Source organism: Haemaphysalis longicornis, unplaced genomic scaffold (assembly GCF_048455015.1).
Source record: "Haemaphysalis longicornis isolate Haplotype H1 unplaced genomic scaffold, Haemaphysalis longicornis Haplotype H1 scaffold_9, whole genome shotgun sequence".
Taxonomy (NCBI): Eukaryota; Metazoa; Arthropoda; class Arachnida; order Ixodida; family Ixodidae; genus Haemaphysalis; species Haemaphysalis longicornis.
The window spans coordinates 14516343-14537465 of NW_027526460.1; the positions used below are offsets into that span (position 1 = coordinate 14516343).

The 21123-nt window shown below is 47.5% G+C and overlaps 1 protein-coding gene across 1 annotated transcript in view; it reads right to left on the reverse strand.

Moving 5' to 3' along the window:
- The window catches only part of LOC144152724 (metabotropic glutamate receptor 5-like), a 518399-nt gene that overhangs the window by 165701 nt on the left and 331575 nt on the right, over positions 1 to 21123 (reverse strand). Inside the window, exons 3-6 of the mRNA XM_077684131.1 lie at positions 20414 to 20648; positions 19349 to 19556; positions 11260 to 11571; positions 6889 to 7078 (exon numbers count right to left, since the gene is read on the reverse strand). Coding sequence (XP_077540257.1) covers positions 6889 to 7078; positions 11260 to 11571; positions 19349 to 19556; positions 20414 to 20478 — 775 coding nt within the window. The 5' untranslated portion in view covers positions 20479 to 20648. The remainder of the gene's footprint in view (positions 1 to 6888; positions 7079 to 11259; positions 11572 to 19348; positions 19557 to 20413; positions 20649 to 21123) is intronic.

Below are 21123 nucleotides of genomic sequence, written 5' to 3' on the forward strand. Positions count from 1 at the left end.
GATGCTTTGCTCCAGCAAATAAAGGGTTTTTACAGAAGGGTTTTGGTATTTCGCTTCCGACCAGTTGCGGCTGTCACCGCACCAACCTAGAATATCGTGGATATCCCACCGGCGATATGATATCGCCAACGCAGACACTAAAATAAAGATTAACCAGAAGACCACAAAACTGTGAAAGAATTTCAAGTTTGTAAGTTGCTCTTCCCTTCTAAGAGAAAATTAAACCAGAATATTTCATTCAATATAGTTAGTCTAGTAACACCCACCCTGTTTTACAGGTATCAAAACTTTCCTTTATTTTTTGCTTGGAATTTTGTCTCATTTCTCTAGCAACAATTCCTTCTCTTTCGCGACCTCGATTATTTATTGCACTCATTTGCACTATGCATGACTGCTTTGTAAGTTGAAATTACAATACAATCTTACGCCATCGCAGTTCATGGGAAAATTGTTTTTCTAGAATGTCAGTGATTTCTGGCTTTTTTTTTTTTTGCTTTTGCTAACGGTTGGTCAATAACAACTCAACCAGAATAAAACTAATTTGGGTTTGGGGACGTGCATTAGAATTGACATATCTATATACAAAGTACAAGCATTGCTTTAGGAGTTTCACAATGTTTAGCCATGAAATATTCTTCCCACACGGCGCTTTACAATTACATCCGTTCTGCGAGCAATGTAATTGTAATGTTCACAAAAAGTGGAAGACCTATCTATTCGCATATAAGCAGCAGCCAATGCTACTTAATTATATCGTGTAAATGTCGGAATAACAATATCATTGAAAAAATCATGTGGTTCAGCCGTGTAACAACAAAAAAAAAGTCAATATTCTCCCAATAAATGTCAGTGCGACCAAGTAGCCAGAGGCGTGATGGTAAACATAAGGTAATGCTCAGCGTTTCCCTAAATTATTTTTGCTTCCCGGTCATTAAGATGACGCCGCAGTATCCCTCAACCCCCCGGAAGGGCTACTTTTCCGACCGTCCATTGTAATTACGGCCTAATCCTTCTCTGGCCGCAAATGTGCATTCAGGAAAATCAGGATTGTTTCTTTGATCCAGATGAGGACAGTTCGCCAAGTGAAAGTGCAAGTCAGCCACGCGTTCTCGAGAAAAACCGGGACTACGAATGTACAGGTCTCGCTGTACGGGTGGCATCACATTTCCACGGTGTCGCGGGCAGACGTCCCGGCACGGCATCTCCCGCGTGCCAGACAGCGGACGGCTGCTGTCTCGCACCAAGCAGGCCGTGTCATAGACGCTGCCAAGCCGAGCCCGCCGGCGAGCCAAGCGCCACGCCAACATCGAAGGGCGAAAGGTCTGCCCTGTCCACTGCCGAGACCCGGAAGGGCCGATTCCTCGAAGGAGTGTGTTAATGTGTCCACGGTTCGACCGGCTGCCAGCTTTGTGTGTTCGCTCGGTCTTCACGTCGACTCCCCCCTCACAGCTCCCATCTTCTTCTTTCTCTTCCGACGCGTTCTTTGTTCCTCCGCCTTTTCCGGTGTGTTCTGCGAAGCGGGTAAGCACGTCGTCGCTGGGGCGGATCGAGGGTTGTAGCGCGAAAGCAAATAGACGGCGGTGCGGGCAGCCAGCAGAAGAGAACACACCAAGGGGCTGGGGAAAAAAAAAGAGGAGGACGGAGGCGTGATTCTGGATGCATTAGCTTTCGATCCGAGTGCCTTCCCAGTCGCTCCCCCTCTGGCCTGCACTCTTGCTTTCTCTGCAGCTTGCAGGTAGCCCAGGGAAAACAACGCCGAATTATACAGCAAACAACTCCGCCAAGATTGATGCGCACGCAGATGGGCGAAACAACGTGCGACGTTAAAAAAAAATAAACAAAAACAAGCTAAATTACTTTGCTGTTGAATTCACGAAGGTGGATTCACTCGCTTAAAACACGGTACCTCTGAATCTAACGCGAAATTTTGCAAAATAAAAATTACTTTACAGCATATCGACACTATTGCGGTTAGAGCTCCGCACCCGTTATTGAAAACACAAGTATTCACTAACGACCTTCGAGTGGAAACAGCGAGTTCGGTAAATGGAAATAAAGCCCTAAGCCGGCACCGCACGCTTGCGCCTCTTAACGCGAAAGGAGCGACGGCCGTAGAAGAACAGAAAAAAAAATGGCCCTCGATTGAGCCCTGTGCGTTACCCTGTTCGCCCACCGAGTACCGCGAACGAAGCAAGTCTTTTCTCTCTTAGATGCCGTGACGACACACACACAGAAACGGATAAAGGAAAGACAAAAAATGCCTCCCGTGTTACGAATCGCCTATTTGCCTCGGGGCCTATTGTTGCTCCCGGTTTGTTCGAGAGGTCGTGGTCTCACGTCCAGACTCTAAGGGCCACGAAACACGGGGGGTCGCCGTTGCACCATGGACGACAGCGGAGTTAGACGTGCTGTGCCGAGGATCAGGAGTCGAGAACGAAAGACAATGCTCGGCCGCTTAAGAGGTGAAAACAAAGACGGGAGGGGAGGCGGCGTGTCAAGAGGTGTGTCGTGGACGTGCACTCCAGTTCGAAAGGAGCATAAAGCAGTCTTCGCTTTCTGGGTTCCCAGGAGGACCAACAGCGGCGTTCTTCGAGAAGGCAGTACGTGATAGCGCGAACCCGGGGTTTGTTTCTTCGCGAAAAATATACGCCACAAAACCGAGTTTTGAGTGCAGTGGCATTTTTCGTAGATCCTCGGTACTCAACTAAAGATTGCAGCAAAGAGCCTGCTGGACTGATCTTTTTATCCCACCTTTAAAGTGGCATTGACAGCACTTCTCGTGAGCACTTCTCGTGAGACAGCAGTGAGATTACTTTTACGAAAAGGGGTGATCCTACTGAACACCGGTAATCTGGTACACTCAAAATGCAAAAAACAGATTATAAGCTTTTTTTCGCCTGTACCGATCGAACGGAGAAAGAAAACGGAGGTTGGGGGGGGGGGGGGGGGGAAGAGGAGGGGTGCTGCTGATATGAAGGAATAATCCATCGCGAATATCATATATCTTTCACTGTTTGTTTTTCACCTTGGCACGTCTTTTTGCATACCTACATTATGTAATCGAACATCATTGTATCTTTGAAATAAACTTTGAAACTCTGAAACTTGTAGATCGTGAAGCCTCATTCAGATAGTATCTCTCAGTGGGCAGAACCATAAACATGACTAACGCCGTGAAGATAACCTCGCACCCTCATACTAATAACTGAGGTTCGGAAACTAGCACCCTTAGCAATCTACTGCCAGGACGCAAACTGAATTTCGTTTGCATTTGTTGAAAATAAACTACGCATAAGTGGCGGGTGATGAAAAAACAATGACAGGACGGGAACAGGCAGGCCCGTCCTGTCGTTATTTCTTTACCGCGCTGGCCTCTATGCGCAGTATTTCCTATAAATATACACCAACTAGCCCAACAGCACGTTGTACTGAATATAGTTAACCGAACTTTCAGTTAGGGATGTTGCAACAAATATCCTTAGCGCCACTTACTAATCAAAATTTATCGTCGTAAAAAATTTGCGCCTTTAATAGAGTAGCATAACTATTCGCTCGTTCTTTTTTACATAGAAGGCAAGAAGAGACGTCAGACATCGTCAAAAGTGTGTCGGATTTCTCATTCTCAGAGGGGTACTAACGCAGTGTTTCAAGCCAAAAGTCGAAGTCATAACAAACATGTTTCAGTACCACCGTACTCTCAGAGGAGTGATGAAGTTCCCATCCAACTGCATTACCTTCAATTTTTTTTTTATGTTTTAACCCTTTTCTTTTTTTACGCCCTCCCCCGTGAAGATGCTCTTGCGACAGGTCGTCTTCTCGTCTATCGCTCTTAGTTCCTCATTTCAACCACTTTTTTAACCATAATTTAATTTCATATGCGTTTATTGCAATTTCGTTTGTCTAGCGTCTCGCACCGGGCTCGGCCTTCTTCTTCATTATTTTCCCGCGAATTCTCGGAAATGTCTCCCACCACTTTAATCGCGTTAAAAAAGAGTAAACAGATTCTACAGGGAAGCTCTTCCCGCAATCTCATTTTTCTTTTCTCCTTTTCGGTCGTGTATCTCCCCTGGAGAGTTTCCTCTCTGTGAACCTCCTGCAGCGATCCTGGTGATTACCGCGCGAAGCTGAAAACAGGCCCCACATCTTGGCGTGTCTTGGAAGAAATGCGTGGGCGACTTGCTCCGCTCAAAACTCGGTGAATTTTTTCCTTCAGCCTCTGTGCATATTCATTTCGTAGAGCACCCTTCTAAGAACACCTCACGTCTGGACGAAGAAAGATAAAGTGGCCGAAGAGGGATCTAGAAAAACAAGCCGCGCGATGTTGACTTTGAAGCAAATTGGGCACGCCTACAAAGGAGATTTTCCGCGCTCCCATCCAGGCCACTTGCCGTAAACCACGAAAAATAAAAGAGCGTGAACAACTAAAAAAACGTATCTCATTCTGAATGGAGCCATGGCATGCAGCGTTATGAAAGGAATGTGATTAAGACGCCTTCGCGATCTCTAGTGGGCGGATACCGCGTTTTCACTTAAAAATGGGGGGGAGGGGGTAGGAGGGGGTGCAAGGTAGAGATATTAGCTAAGCTGCAAGATTTTACTAAAGGCTCACTTCACCAATTATTGTGATTCCTTCTAGGCTTAGTGATTAAACTTCGTCGTGCAAAGCATGTTGTGTCCAGAGTGTTCTGGTTAATCAATTTAAGTGGCGTACCGAGCCTTGACCTTTCATGTGTTTAGAGCATGTTTCCAACCATATTTTGCCTGACTGGCACCAGAACGTTACCATGGAAACTTGAGAAAAAGGAATCTGCTACGCGGATTTCCTTGGCGTTTGGCGAAGTAATTACTAGCGTCATCCAAACTAGTGTCCCCTTCCCCCGTTTCCCATCTCCCGTCTCCTTGAAATAGAAGCGAAACAGTTCAGGCAATACGCGTTCAAAAAATGCAGTGCGGAAATAGCAATTGGCTCGGTGACATTGCACACTCCGTTATCATTTTAAACTGACGCCCCTGCAACATGGGCGGCATGGGAATGTTCCAAGGTAGATCTTGCCATGACATGGGGTTCGTTGCTTTTTGCGGGCTGGTTTACTGCCATTTTATTCAAAATGAATCTAGGGATGTGCAGAAAATGTAAAAATTGATTTTCCAGGCTATTTGGTGTCATTTTGAGAGGCGCGACTCCTGCTGTCTATGAATGCTTTACTGTTGCAGTCCCTAGTCTACTATTTGGTGAGCTCAAATATACGCATGCTAGCATATACAGGGTGATCAAAATTAAGTCGACAGGCTTTTTTTTTAAATAGACGCGTAGATTTACGTGAACACCACCTCTACAGTGAGCTTACCCACCCATGGGGCCACAGAATTAGGTGATAATTATTGATCTCGGTGGCATAATTAACAAAAATTGAATAACTAACTTTTTAGTGGCTGCAGTAAGCAGGCATGTTTGTATTGAAAAGTTAGACGCAATCGTGTTTCTACGCAGTTTCATTTGGCAGAATTCTTCTAGCGCATTCCTTCTCCCAGATGTCGAACTGCGAAGTTTAATTGCCGATCGCATGATTACGCATGCTAGACAGTGAAGAGCGGAGCCAAGCTCCTCCCCTTTGTTCTGTGTTTCGATAGCGGTTCCGAGTACTGCACATTGCTGTAACGCTAGCCAAGACTGAAAGGGTGCCAGTAATCCCTTTTGCCTATGTCTTCTCCCCGTTGTCGAACTAAACACCGTACACAGCAGGCACGTCACAAAAGGGATGAACTTTGCGCCAGACCTCACTGTCTTGCATGCGTAATCATGCGAGCGGTAATTAAACTTCGCAGTTCGATATCTCGTGACGCGGATGCGCTATAAGAATTCTGCCAAATTAAACTGCGCAGAAACACGATTGCGTCTAACTTTTCAATACAAACATGCCTGCTTACTGCCGCCACAAAAAATTAATTATTCAAATTTAGTTAATTAAGCCACCGACATCAATAATTACCACCTCATTCTGTGTCCCCCTTGGCGCATAGCCACACTGTAGAGGTAGTCTTCACGTACATCTAAGCGCCTAATTTTAAAAAAACCTGTCGACTGGACTTTGATCACCCTGTATAATGCTTGCTGAGTCAAAACACCGATGGTGAAAGATGTAAAGGCTCGCCACATTTCTTTCTTTTAGCTTCACTAATAATAATAACAATAAACGGTTCATTGATCTTCACGAATGCGTGAATGTACCAACCCTCCACATCGCGAAATTGAGGTTCGTCCCTATTCAGGCCCCCTTCAAAAGACCGCTTCAAAAGCCCGTTACACGTTGTTTACGTGCGGTCTTCCTACGCCGCTCAAGTTTGCGTTCTAGCCACTTCAATGTGACGTTTCCTCCCTTTAGCGACGGCACTGGCTGATTGTCTCCCGTTTTGTTGTCCACCAATATCGGCATTTCGTCACCATCTTTTCCGCTCTATGCTCTTTTGCCTTTACTCTGCACTACACTCGCTGGACACTTCACTGTAATTACAACACGTGCAGCCGTGATGAAACAAGCCGAGAAAGGTGGGCGCGTCGTACGGAGAAATGAGGAAGGGAGGCGAGCTGCGCTTGCAGTTGGCATCTCTCCAGCAACGGCTTCGGCAGCGGTGCGAATGCAGAGCCACCGCAGCCAGGTCCGACGCCGGCCAGTCTGACGTCACCCCTGTCCACACACTCTATCGTTATTTGTTCTTCTGTTAATCTCTGTCTCCGGGTCGACGGCAAATCTTCTTACGCAAGAAAAAGGGGTTTGCCTTAATGCCATTCGCCAAGATATATAACAGGGGAATCAAGATCGCATTTTAAGGGCGCAAAGAGGAGATGGCGCCAAAAAAAAAAAAAAAAAAAATTAGAGGGCTTCTGACCTTCCGTGTTCACCGTCGTGATGTAGGTCCAGTTGTAGTTGAGTAGGGTGTCGACCATCATCTGTGACTGGTACTGGTCTGAGGGCACGACTCGAAGGAAGTACTTGAAGAATTGTTTGTTGCTAAGCTGCCGCGATGTGGCGGAGTAGCCGATCTGCGGGATGTTGAACAGCTGCAGGAGATTCTGGACCTGCATCATGCGCAAACACAAGTGTGGAGGCGGGAAGAGGAGAGGGGGGGAAACAGAGTCAAGGGACGGGTCAGAACAGTGACCAGTATCACGCGTCTCAAGCTCGAATATTAAATCTTAAGCGTTGGTGTCAAGAAAACCGGGGCCAAGCAACTCAGGGACCTGTATACTCCACGTATTTCAATCAACGGTTCGAGATACTTTCTGGGAAACAGTTTCATATTTCTTTCGTTCCATGCCATTTTTTTTATTTTTGTGTACTACTGTGCGAACGACCCAATCTGACTTAAAGCTTTCTAAATCAACGTCAATACCATCTGCGAAATAATTAACTACATTTTTAAAAGCGAAGCTGTTCGGCAATTCGTTGATTTCGGGATTTCACAAAACGCACTATAACAGTATAAAGAAAAGAAATTAGCGGCATCGGCAGAATTCAAACCTGCGCCTGGTAAGTGAACGGAGTTGATCTGCCAGACGCAGGTTCGACTCCATCGTCTTGCCCACCAGACGCAGGTTTGAGTACGTCGCCTTGCTCACTCGGCTACGACCGTGAGTTAGTGCCTGAGAATCAAACGGCTTACTCACTCGGCTGTGACTATGGGGAGAGTAATCACGCCACCTGCTCGACACGGAACACGTGATAGGGTGCACGTTGCACCTGCGGGCGTCTAGTTGAAGTGTGGGCGTTCCGTTCGTTCGCTCTGCTTCTTTAATTTGCTTCTTCGGCGCCGTTATAGCAATGAAGATGGAGTAAAGGCCCTTGCGACAGCTAAGAAGACGCAAATCGGCTGCAATCGTGGGCTTAAACCATCGTGATGGTCGTGAAGGTTTCAGATTTAGTTTAAGTTTATCAGTCATTACAATAAAGTGGTACAATAATGTATTACACAGACGAGGGTCCCAAAGTTAAAAACTGTAACGGGACCCTTCGCTTCGCTTCCTTCAATACTTACGCGTTAGTGCGAGATTCCTTCATTTTGTGTTGCCAGGCGGTTTTTTTTTTTCTTTTCTGGTCGGAATAATTTTGTAACAGTTGACTGTGCTCGCATTTAATCTGTGAAGTGCCGATTGTTGTCGCCGAACGTCCTCTAACCACGTGGTGAGGTGGGAGAGTGTGTGAGCCTCGCCATACTACCTCGGCAGAACACGTTTTTCGTACAGCCTCCGTCATTACGTCGATAGAAAGAAAGACATTACTATTATTACTGCCATAAAAATAACGGGTGGAAAGCACAGTACAAACATTCAGCCATTCCGTGCTTATGTACTTAGGTTGGCCTGAACTGTAGGCACTGGGCGGTGAAATAATGGACCCAACAGCTGCTGCTGGGTAGATTGTTTGGTTACACGCCATGATCCAGAGTTTCGTACCCTGAACCAGTTCACATCATGTTAATCGCTTCATCTTAACCCACAATTTGTAACACATAAGGAGGAACATATGTAGGCCTAATATTATTTCTGGCAAACTAGGTTCCATTCAAAGAAGCTGAGTAGACCGGAGGGTATTCTACCAATATCCCCTCTCGCTGTTCCAATACAGGAATAATCTTCCCACGTTGTGGACACACATATAGAGCCACTAAAACATCATTGATAACTCCTTAAAGATCAAATTCGCCGTCTTGCTCTTACCGAAATGACATCCGTAGGGCGGTACGGGTGCTCGGAGAGTCCTCGTTTCCCGATTTCTCACACATGCGTCTTGTCTACATCCCTGGGCCTTTAAAACGATAGCTTTCTTAGTGGGATGGATGGCTTCCTGTCAAAAAATACTAATGCATTTCCCCGTAGACAGCTCGGTCGACCGGAAAACTCTGCTAAAAACTTCGGACACACGGCATGTGCGTGAAACCAGGCTTCCATTGGGTCGAGATGGTTACTTGAAAATCGCGACAAAGGAACGGTTTTAAACAAGACAATACACGCATCAATAATGAGAAAGGGGTGCAATAGCGCGCCTTTATCTCATAAACCCCACATCGGTATACATGTAGACAAATTCGCAGATGGGTTTACAACTAGACCGTGAAAAATCGTCGCACTGGCTCGTTCTTCGTTGGCGATTTGGGTCTTTAAAGGAATGGCGATCGACCAAACTCGCTAACCGCAGCGATGGCTCAGAGGTACAGCCCTTGCCTCGTATGCGGGAGGTACCGGGGTCGAATCCCCGTACCACCGGGCACTCGCCGGTATCTTTAATGGATACAGTGCCGGCCCTTGAAAGGGGAGTTCACGCCATGAAAGCTGCCTTTACCCTTGCGAGGGGGCGCCTGACTCTTGTCTATCTGGCGGGGGCCCCCGGCCTTCTACAACACCGCATTGCCGAGGACTGAAAAAGTCTGGCGGCATGTCCTGCCACAGGCGGTTACTAGTTGAGCATCCACCGTGGCTGTGGAAGTCACCACGTGAATTCGTGTGCCTTGGTGACGCCGGGCACCTACCGGTAAAGTACAAGCAACTCCCCGCCCTGGCACTCGGCCCTTGTGCGGGACTACAACGCTTGGGAAGTTGACCCCGCTTGTACGGGAAAGGGCGCCCTATGGAATGGAGCGGCTACAAAAATACTATTTTTTTACTTGCAGCAAAAGTTGGGCGCACTTTTACGCACTTTAATGCCAAAAAAGCTTTCGCGCTTTTCTCTCCTTTCTTTGGGAAGGGATGGTGAAGTTTTTTTTTACGGCGGCATCGCTCTAGCGCCATATCCGTCGAGAGAACACACGATGGCTCGTTCGTGGCCTTATCTATTAATCATAGGCAGCCTCAGGCAGTTGTTAACGGGTTCTTGTTTTGCACACCACGTGGGCCAGCATAGCCGGTTGCAGGGGAACGACCAACCTACGTTATCGATCGGAACGATCGCCGCAACGATCGGCCTAAAGTAAGTCGTGTAACGATCGGTCGTTACAACTCTTATGGTTTCCTTTTCTAAGAGATTGGGGTGTTTAGCCTCACGGGACTGCATTATCGCGACTGCGATCGTGTACAGCCGCTTTGAAAGTACAGCCCGTGCACAGTGTCTTTGAGACAGTACCGAATAATGATGAGGCAGCTCAGTTTACGATCTGTAACGCAGTCCCACGACTTGGCCTAATACACGATCCCACTAGGCGTTTTAACGGCTCTTCGTAAGGTCAGAGTGTGGTGTCGCAGCTGTTATAATGATGTATATTAATTAAAAATGATCGCATTGCTTTCCCACTGATCTTATCCCCGCGAATTTCTGCGAACACTTGAGATACAGGATAGAACCGCTTTAACGATGGCTCTAACCAAGTGCAGCGCTGCATGCCGTGCACGGTGTTAACGTGCGGAGTGTTAATTTTTCGCAGGCTTATAAGACGGTGAGAGTATTTTGGCGCTTCTAAACTTTGTCGCTTGTGCTAGATAACGGCACTGAAGAAATCTGAAGAAGGTATTTAGAAAGTATCGAAAAAAAAAGAAATCTGCCGAAAATACTGAAAATTCAAAACAGAAGTTTTTAGCTTTAAATACACGCGCAAAGACCAGCACGAACACGCTATAGTCCATAGGTAACCCTGGGACTATGAAGTGACGATTACGAGCGTGGAAGGGGCGGGTCTAGCGGGTATGTCTCATTGCCACCCTTACGGAAACAAAAAAACGGTGGTGTGAAAGGTGAACAGAAAATCACATAGGTGGCAGAGCAATAGTTGCACAAAGCTGCCCACTTCCGTTCGTGTAGTTGTGATTAGAGAACACGCAGCTAAAACAAGAAGCCATAATTGGGTTTTACGCACCAGTGGCTCTCCGGAAAAATAGAGAGCGTACCCCACAGTAGGAAAAAATCTAGACCAGCTAAATCCCTAGAGAAAGCAAGCGTGGCAGGGAGCGGCAGAAAGTTAGGTGGGCAATCGATAGCAAGAAGTCTGCGGGGATAAATTGGTCGCAATCAGCACGTGACCGACATAATTGGAGATTGTTGGGAGCGGCCTTTTCTCTGCTGTGGTCGTAGACAGGCTGATGATGATGGTAACAATGATGATGATGATGACTTATCTTGATCGACGCCTTGTACAGGGAGGCGTTATTTTTAAAAAATAAATAGCTGCCATGGCCGAATATCAGCAGCCTTACGTCCCCCTTAACCATTGAGCCACCGCGTACGCTAGCTAATCTAAACTAACCAACGGCGGCCAAAGAAAACACGAGCGCACCTGAATGGTGACCGCCGAGGAACCGGGCCCGATGACTCCCACGAGGTTCTTGACGCGACGCGCGGGCCCCCCCTTGGGGCAGGCGGGCAACATATCGGTGACGTTGGTGCCCCCGGCGCCGCTCGTCTCCTGGGCGCTGATGGCGTCTCGGATGAACTCGATGCTCTGCTCGAGCGCCGTGGGCGAATACCAGCACGAGTCGCGGATCTCAATGCCCAGCGTCACGTTGGGCAGCAGCGAGTCGCTGCGGTTGATGTCGTCGATGGTCTGCAGCGACGCCTCCACGCGCTGGATGCCGTAGTGCTCGCGCACCTGCGCGCCGTGGCGTCGGGGGGGAAAACAAAAATTAGAGCGCTTCCTTACTGAGAAGATGGAAGACCAGCGGAGCTGCATTGGCGGATAACTACGTACGGTGACTTACTATATTGATTTAATAAGGCCGCATACACATAACTTCCTTAAGCACTGATTCCAAAATATTTCTCACATAATTTGTTTCGGGGTAGTTTACAATCAAAAAAGTTTTACAGCCATTTTCCACAACCATACTCCCTCCCTAGACAACCATGCTTTGACAGCAGAAGGGAATTATGTAGCATCTACAACTTCACTCTGAACTAAGTAAATGAAACTGGCGTAATGATAGAGTCGTCTCAGTGACCAATTTCAGTACAATATTTTTTCTTATACGATATTGAGGGCTACAGATTATTTGACACATGCTCTGGAGCGAGTGTGTAAGATTCTTTGTAGACGCGTCCCGATAGACGAATGCGATTCCGGTCACAACCTAGCCCAACGCAGCTTCGCTCCAAGACAGCGGTTCGAATCAAGCCACCTATGCGCAAGAAAATACCAATTATTTAAGTGATTTGCACTCATTTGTACAATTAAGACTCATTGATGGCAGCAAAGGTCCAGTGCACGTCTTTTTTTTTTTTTTCTACAGCAGATATTCAGAGACCCAGGTTCGATTCCGACGACGGAAAACGTTTTTTTCTTGAGGCGCTTGATGTGCCTTCGCTTATCATGATCACCCGGTGCGAGAAACATTCGATTAACACGAACAATTTCTAGCGCACTTCTTATAGCGCGTTTCCTAGTTCCCAGAGCTGAAACTGGCGTGCAACCAAAGAGTCATAGGGTATTAACTGGTATTTGAGGAAGGGCTGTGCTATGAGAGAAAATATCGGCGTTCGGCTTAACAGAAATTCCGCCTCCCCCAACAAGCAGAAACCAAGGCCGAGAATTGGGCTCCCGATGCACGGTCGACCCATAGAGCTCACAGCGACGGGCTTCAGTTGGCGCCGGCCGGGCAGACACGTGCTGGGAACAGAAGCTGCTGTATACACTAGGTTTTGTAGCGTGCGTACTCGACAGGGTACACACGCTTACAAGTGGCATTACAAGTAGCGTGCATGCAAAACCAAAGAACAGGGGATCAGCAGTTACAGATGCAGTCTGAAATATAAGAGTCGGGGAGCAACAAAAAAAAAAAAAAAAAAAACGGTGGCTTAAGAAATAAAAAAATTCCTTTCTTAAGAAAAATATGGTTAAAGCGCCGAAGTTTCTCCTATGCAACCTGAGTCAAAGCCGAAGTCCAAAATCCAAACTACTTCGACCATGCCGTAACGGCGCAAATGCAATAACGAAAGAAAAAAAATGAATGGTGCAAATGAATAGATGACATCGGCTTCACCACGTGAGGAACCCAAGTTCGATTCCGAGTATGGTAGAGTTTTTTTTTTTTTTTCCTTGAGGCGCTTGATGTGCTTTCGCTTATCATCATCATCATTCTGTGAAACCCATTTCGCAGAGTTGGTTTTCCTGCAGTGCGTTCTGTTGACGGCACGGTTGCCATCAGTGAGACGAAAAAATCTGTACTTTATTAACGGAACAATCATTTTTGTAAAAGGCTACATATCACTAGAGAACCTGCACCAAAGTTGCGTCTATAAATGCCACAGGAGCCACAGATAGCTGCCCACAGCATGTTTGGCACACAGCTTCAAAATTTAATCAACCCTACCGCTTTTGACATCTGTCATTTTGCGATGTTAGTTTTCAGTAATGCATGATAAACCTTTTCCAGCGTTATGTAGAACACTGGTGGTCCATAGCTTATAATCGTTTGGAAAAATATTCCGCAAATTTTCGCCACTTCCTTCAAGCTACACATTGGAGTTGGCGCACTGCATAGTTCGCCGGAACTCGTTACCCCCAGCTAACGAAAACCAGGCTTCCAGCGAGGCAGAAAGGTTGAGCTAAAAAGCCTTCGCACCGACATGATTTACAGCTTCATAAACAAATTAAGAGATCTTCGAACTTTCACTTCTACGGCTTCTCCCAACATTTAGTCGGTCTTTTTCTATGGCCCTTGCTTCTGGCAGGTTATTAAGCACTCCTCAACGTCACAAGCTCCCGAGGGAGCTTGCCGCGCTGTGAGTCTGCATGCGTTTACAGCGCCAAAAAAAGCAACTGTTTCTCTGCAATTTCGCTTCAACGTTTCTTCAAAGCTGAGGAGAGTTTGGCCCGAGCAAAAAGACGTTAAGGGGCTTAAAGTTAGTGGCACCTGTTTCTAGACGAGAAAGAAATACGCGCGTTCGAGCACAAACAGAGAAATAATATATAAAATCGAGGCTTCGACGGATGCCCGTCTGGTCGGGAATGATCGCAGAAGACACAAAAAGGGTGTGAACAAGGCTCCGGTTCGGGGGGCCGAAACTTCATTGCTTTATTTTCTCTTGTGGTCAGAGAAACAATATATGCTGGCCTGATCTGAGCCCAATTCCGGTTGTTTATTCTGATATGAACTACTCGAGTAGAATGTGTCATAATTGTGAAATTAGTGACGCAGTCGTATACCAAGGCGTCGACCTCAGTGACGTCGTCCAAGCCTTTTCACATTATTCTGTCGAACGCAAGCGCACGTGTGCGCATGTGCGTAAGCGTGCGCGTACGGGCCATTTTAGAGCTAAGCTGTATTAGGCTGGGTTTTCATACATTTTTCGATGTCTCCACATAAGATCTCCCGAGGCTTCGCCTGTCTTTGATGGACGAGAGGCTTCACAGTGCGGGGCGTTACATTGATTGATTGATTGATTGTAGCCTTTAACTCGCCGACGCAACGCAGGCGATGACGCGCGCCGTAGTGGAGGGCTCCGGATTAATTTTGACCACCTGGGGATCTTTATCGTGCGCCGAAATCTCGTACACACGGGCGTTTTTGCTTTTCGCCGCGGGGCGTTCCATGGCATGCGCTTCAACTCGCCAGTAGAGAACGGGAGCGAGCAGCGGTGCGACGCGTGGGAGACCGATCTAAGCCATTCTAACACGAATGAGGGAAGCGGGCCGCGGAGCTAATCGTGCCAAACAGAAAAAAAGAGGAGCACTTTGGGAACGCTGGGTGGAAACGAGGAGTATCGGGCTTTTCAAATGGATATTAATGCCTTCGCATTCAAATGCCTTAAGAAGTAAGTCTTAGGTGTCCTCGAACGGTAAGTTATTTGCAATGGGACCTCCTTCTGTGCTAATAACTACGTGCGATGTGTATGTACCGAAAAAAATGTTTAATAAAATTTTTGAAATCCTTGAAATGACACTACCCCTGTGGTAGCAGCCCGTGATTTCAATGTGGATGTGTCGTGACCGACGCGTTTCGTGATGGAGGCATTTGGCTTGCGATGCCACATCGATGCGGCCAACCGACGAACTAGCGGCGTAAACGCATCCCTCTGACATTATCACGGAATGTGCACGCAGTTGCGAGTATGCCGATTAGTTATATCATGGCGACAACGAACCTATTGTTACCGCCGTTAGTCATTTACAGTGACTTTAGAGCTCCGGTGGTCATTTACATTCGCAAGGCGGAACGGACTTGAATTTTTAGCGCTGTGAAAACGGCGAGGTAAAACAAACGAACCAGGGTGAAGAGAGGTATGTAAACAAACGTCTCTGTGGAAAAAAGTACCTTTTGGCAAGATACAAAATTGGAAGCAATTGCGAAAAGATTCAAGAAAACGCGTTTGGGAAATTTTATTCGGAACTGATCGCACCAAACAAGCGGAGACTGCTGAGATGCTCTAAACAGAGACGAATTAATAGGCGGTGAAATATTCGGACGCCACGTGAGCGATACTTCGGCGATCAAAAACGCACACGTCAGATGGGGCCCGTTGAAACCACGAATAAGAATATAAAATACCTCCCCCTCCATAGGTTTCTCCGTGAATGGGAATATTGTATTAATTAATCGCGGCATGACACTTACCGGGAGGAATTTCTATCGTCTGGTTTGACAAAGTAAGGACTGCCATGTGCGTATTTTCACTAGCTTCGCCTCGCGGCGAGGCGGGCCGGGCGAATGGGTACGCATAGGCAAACAAAGTATACAGCCTAAAAGAAAGATCGACCGCAGCTGCCTAAGTTTCCAAAGGGTGTGCTATAGCCACATCCAGCAGCTGAATTGGTTTGTGCAGCCTGGTTACAGCAACAACACGGCACATGCGAGTAGCAGCAGCACAGAACAGTTTCTCTTTTTCTTTTTTTAGTCAAACGGCGACCGATTGGAGTTGAAGGAATGTATGCAGGTTAAACCAGCCGACGCAGCTGTTAACGCCGCTCGAGGCGACAGCAGGAGCCACCACCTTTTTCCTTCTTTTAGATGCGAAGCATCTCTTGCGGGGGGGATGTCCCGCGTCCGTACCCCGTCCACAGCGCCTCTGATGATGATTATGGCAGGATGCCCCTAGGGATTGGCCAACCAAAGAATCCATCAGGAGATAGGAGGAGGAGGAAAACTTTTATTTATATCAAATAAGAGCGCTGTGAGTGGAGTCCTCAGTACAGGACCCCAGAAGAGCTTGCTGCCGCCTTCGCCCTCTCGATGAGCCGAAGCTGACGGTCAGGATCTGAGCTGGCCAGCTCTCGCTCCCACTGCTCTAAAGTTGGATTTCGTATTCTGTCTATATTCTTATTATTTTGACAAGCCCACACCATGTGATATAAGGTTGAGAGCTGTCCACAGTGAGGGCAAGTGGATGCATGCATTGTGGGGAATATAGCGTGGAGCCTGGTAGGGTGCGGAAAAGTATTGGTCTGTAGCTGCCTAAGTGAGGTTTATTGCTCTTTTGTGAGGGATTTATGGCCTGGCGGATATATCTGTCGGGAAAGCCTATAATGTTGAGTGATCTCTCTGTACGTGACTAACGGCTGGTTAACCCTCTGCTGGTCTTCTTGTGGAGCCCGGCCGGCTAATTCTCGGGCACTCGTGTGAGCGACGAGGTTTCCACGAAGACTGGAGTGGGCAGGTGTCCAGAGGATAGTCACATTTCTCCTAGGAGGGTTTTGCTGGAGGATAAATGGACGAATTTCCATCAGGAGATAGCTTCGCGTTCAGCCATCGTCGTCATCTTCCCGTAGGGGAACCGCTGAAGAAGAAGAAGGAAAAGAAGACAAAGCTGCGAAGAGGAGGGCGTGTACGTTGCTCTCAGCCGGTGCACCAACGTCAACAGCCTTTACCTCACCAACGCTGACGGAGACTGCCGATTCTACCACAGAGACGACAAAATCTACAAGAACATGATGGACGAGTTTCGGCGCATCGAGAACCACCGCCTACTCACCGTAACACAACAGTACTTGCGTGCCTTTGCCACCGGTGTGGACCCGGACGCGGAATTCCCTCTGGCGCTACTAAACACCAGATCACTCAACACAACGGCAACACAATGGAACCACACGGAACCGCCATGATGCTTCGCATCCTCATCAGGGTTCCCCACGGGAAGATGGTGTAATGTTTTTATCTTGTCTCTTTCAGACGCGGTTTTTAACTTCATTCTTTATTCGTTTGCACAAAATCAATGTAACCCGTATTTCTTTTTATTAAAATAACGTTAGTTCAGCCGGTAAGCTGTTAGTGTTTTGAAGCAAACACGCCTAAGGCCGGGTACAGACTGTTGCCGCAACTGTCGTAATAACTTTAAAAAAAAATGTCATTTAACGTCTCAGCCAACCGAAGTGCGTGACATACCGTTTTTTTACGTCCATAGAAAACGATATGGCTTTAGCGTCAGTAGTCTGAACATGGCCTAAGGTTTCCTTTGTGCCAAACATTGTTGAGGTGTATGTGGGCTGCCACCAGCGCTAGTAGTTTAGAAAGATCTTGCCTATATATACTTCGAGTTCATCCTGCCATTCATTAAAGCGGAAATGCTTTTTGCAGCGGTACGAACTTCACCGGCGGGAATTAAAAAGGGCTTCAATAAAGCAACGCCCGAAGAGCGACGCCGAAGAAAAAAAATTGGCCGCGTATCTGCTCCTTTCGTTGCAAATGTCGTCAAAAGAGGATAGTCTTTGTAGGCATTTGCCAAGGAAATGCCCCCCTTTGCTTTCCCGCTCACCTCTCACGCTGTTCCTGTACCGTCGCGCTCATCCCAAGGTAAACACACTAAAGGTTTGCGCAAGGCGATTTGAATTCACCGCGTTCCACTGCTAAAGGCCGGGTTCCTCGATGCCAGCGCTGCAGTACGGCGGAGACGAGCGTGAATGGAGGCGGCCGACTAGCAGGTTTATAGAGCCGCGTGGCCGTGCTCCACGTGCGTTACAAGCAGAACGTGGAACCTATCTAGTGGAACCCTTCGTTGCTGTTGCCGCGTGATTTTTCATATGTCGCCAGGAGGTGGCGCTTTTCTGCAGTAGATGTAAAATATCATTTGCTACCGAAAAACCACGCATCCATGAATTTTTTAATAAAGGAGCACTGTAAATATCCCTTGTGTACTAATTTCTTGTCTTATATTTGCGTAATGTCTGTTCTTGTTCAACAAAGTTGACGAGTAATAACATGTAACCGGGCTTAGACGTTTACATGTGGCTGTGAGTATATAAGACTATTGCGCAATATCAATTTTACTTTGGCCGGGTGGCTGAATCGAGTCGCAGACAGACAGACGGACAGACAGACGGACAGACAGACGGACAGACAGACAGACATACAGACATACAGACAGACCAAAATTTCTGGGTTTAAGTAGCCCAAGAAAGACTATCGTCTTTAAAAAACGAATTCATGAGCCATTCCGCTTTGTGAAGGGGAACGACCAGCGAAGAGTAAGTCCGGACCATACGCGGCGTCTCCTTAAAGGGCCCCTGCAACAATTTTTTCAGCTTTTTTTGAAATCCTATATGCTTGCAGAACGTAGTCAACAAACACGTCCAGTACTTCGATTAGGGCGTCGCAAAGTGCCTCAGCCATAAATTACTGCTCTATGCCCATCTGGTAACCCAGAAATTTTCTCAAAAGATTTTTCTCTTTTTTTCGGACCTGGCGTTCTTCGAGCGCTCGAATTGCGTCATTACAGCGGTGTAGCGGCTATTGGCGTTATTTCCTTCAGATGCAGCAATGAATGCATTCGAAAGCCATTTATAAAAAAGGCACGAGAGCAAAGCAGAAACGGAAGGCGGATCTGATGCGACGAACAATTCACACAGTGCCGCTTCGTGCTGGCGATAACTACAGCTTTCGCAGTGCTTGCGGACGTTAAGAAAAGAGTGAAAACGTTTACCGGACGTGCTGAAGAGTCCCTTTAAAGAACGGAAACTCGCCTTGACGACGGGACCGCTGCCCCGAGGAGCCGTAGGAAACTGGACTCGCAAGCGCTTGGAATGCCGACAAAACGAGGGTGGTACAAATGTAGACATCCATGGCCGCCGCCAGTCGCACAGCGGCAAACCTTTGAGGAACCTGTATTGTCTACCAGAGACTTGAAAATGGCGACTAGTAATAACTAGTTTACTCAAAACACATATTCACGTGATAACAAGTGTAAGCTTGTGGCCCAAATTAATGTTCTGAACAGCGTGCGACTTTGGTGGTGACCGCGTGCTAACAGCGCCACACACCGGCCGTCCTTTTTCGAATGCCTCGGCTCGAGCGTCTCGCGCATTAAAGACACGTGAATTTTTGCTTCCAGATATCAAAAATACGCGTAACCCTAGCCTTATAAGCTTGGCTTTTAAAAAGAAAGCTCGCCAGAGCGCCCCGCGTGTAAAAGAAGGAGAGGAAGCGAAGCGCGGGACGCACCTCCCCGCAGGTGCGCGTCTGTGCGTTCTTGGCGTCCGGGGACTGGTGCACAGGAAACAGGGCGCCGATAATGAAGTCCCCCGGGATGCTGCCGATGTGGCGCTGGGCCGACAGGGGCACGGCGGCCGCCGCGCCGCCCTGCCGACGCTGGCTCACCAGCTGGAGCAGCACCGCCACCGCCGCCAGCCGAGCCAGCCGGCGGCCGCTGCTGTGGAAAGATGGGGAAAATCGCACATGGAGGGGGATGGATGGATGAGCGGGGCACGGTAGTACAAACGCGCTTCAAACGCAAACAACGAGTTTATTTATTTATTTATTTATTTATTTATTTATTTATTTATTTATTTATTTATTTATTTATTTATTTATTTATTTATTTATTTATTTATTTATTTATTTATTTATTTATTTATTTATTTATTTATTTATTTATTTATTTATTTATTTATTTATTTATTTATTTATTTATTTATTTATTTATTTATTTATTTATTTATTTATTTATTTATTTATTTATTTATTTATTTATTTATTTATTTATTTATTTATTTATTTATTTATTTATTTATTTATTTATTTATTTATTTATTTATTTATTTATTTATTTATTTATTTATTTATTTATTTATTTATTTATTTATTTATTTATTTTTATTGCTTTAATACGCTGACTTTACACAGGCGATGGGGCACGCCGTAGTGGAGGCTCCGTATTAATTTTGACCCCCTAGGGAACCTTCACGCGCGCCGAAATCTCGAACACACGGGCGTTTACGCTTTTCGCCTCCATCAGAAAAGCGGCCGCCGCGGCCGGGAAGAACAACTCGGGCTCAGCATCACAACGCCATGGCCACTGAGCCACCTCGGCCGGTCCTTCGCTTTTCTGCTCGCTCTATCTATGGTTGTCCTCTTCGTTCTCTCGGTTACAACGAGTGAGTGAGTGGGTGCTTTATTAATATAGAAAGTCGATTACAACAAGACCCACGGCGACTAACGACGGTAAACCACAGGACCGGGCGCTTAAGAGCTGCGTTCTAAAATCTCTGCACGATAGTCTCTCCTCACCTGGCCGGCGACGTGCGCCGGGGGATGGTGGCCGGGACGCGGCTAGTGGACGGGCCTGGCCGCATGTGGTCGGCTATCCGAGGTCCTCCTGGCGGCCTGGGTCAGGGCGCCCGCAGTCGCCGGCGTCGGCGCTCTCGCGCCGGGACACACCGGCTCGAGCCGGCGATCCGGGCCGCCGCGCCGCCGCCGCCCGCGGGCATCTAGCAGGGATTCGGGCCGCCAACGCCGCCGCGGACTGCGAGGAGAAACCGGAGAAAAACGTTAATCCCTCGGGGCACTTCAGTCTGCTTGCGTGCTTTGAAGGTGAAAGCATCGTGGCTCCCGCTGGCTATACTTATCGAAGACTGCCGCCTCGAGTTCGCGCCTTTTCCTTCACTGTCGGCTCTTTGTCTTTCGGTGTGAATTACTGAGACAACAGACTGGCGACACCTCACGCCACAGCTTCTTTTCCAGAACCATTGTTCTCCGCAGCCGGGGTTCCCCTGTTCTACTCACGTGCTGCCACGTTCATCGGTCACGCAGCGCGCGCTAGGCTAACTCTTGTTTTACCGCTGCCAGCGTGCTCAGGCAGCGCGGTGTAAACGCGCTCGGGTCCTTCTCTGGACAAGCATGTTCAATTACTCGATGTTATTTCAGCCAGTACAAGGCAGCACAGCCTGTCCTGTCGTCTCGCCTCCCCCGCCCTCGTCGGCTAACAATAATATGCTGTT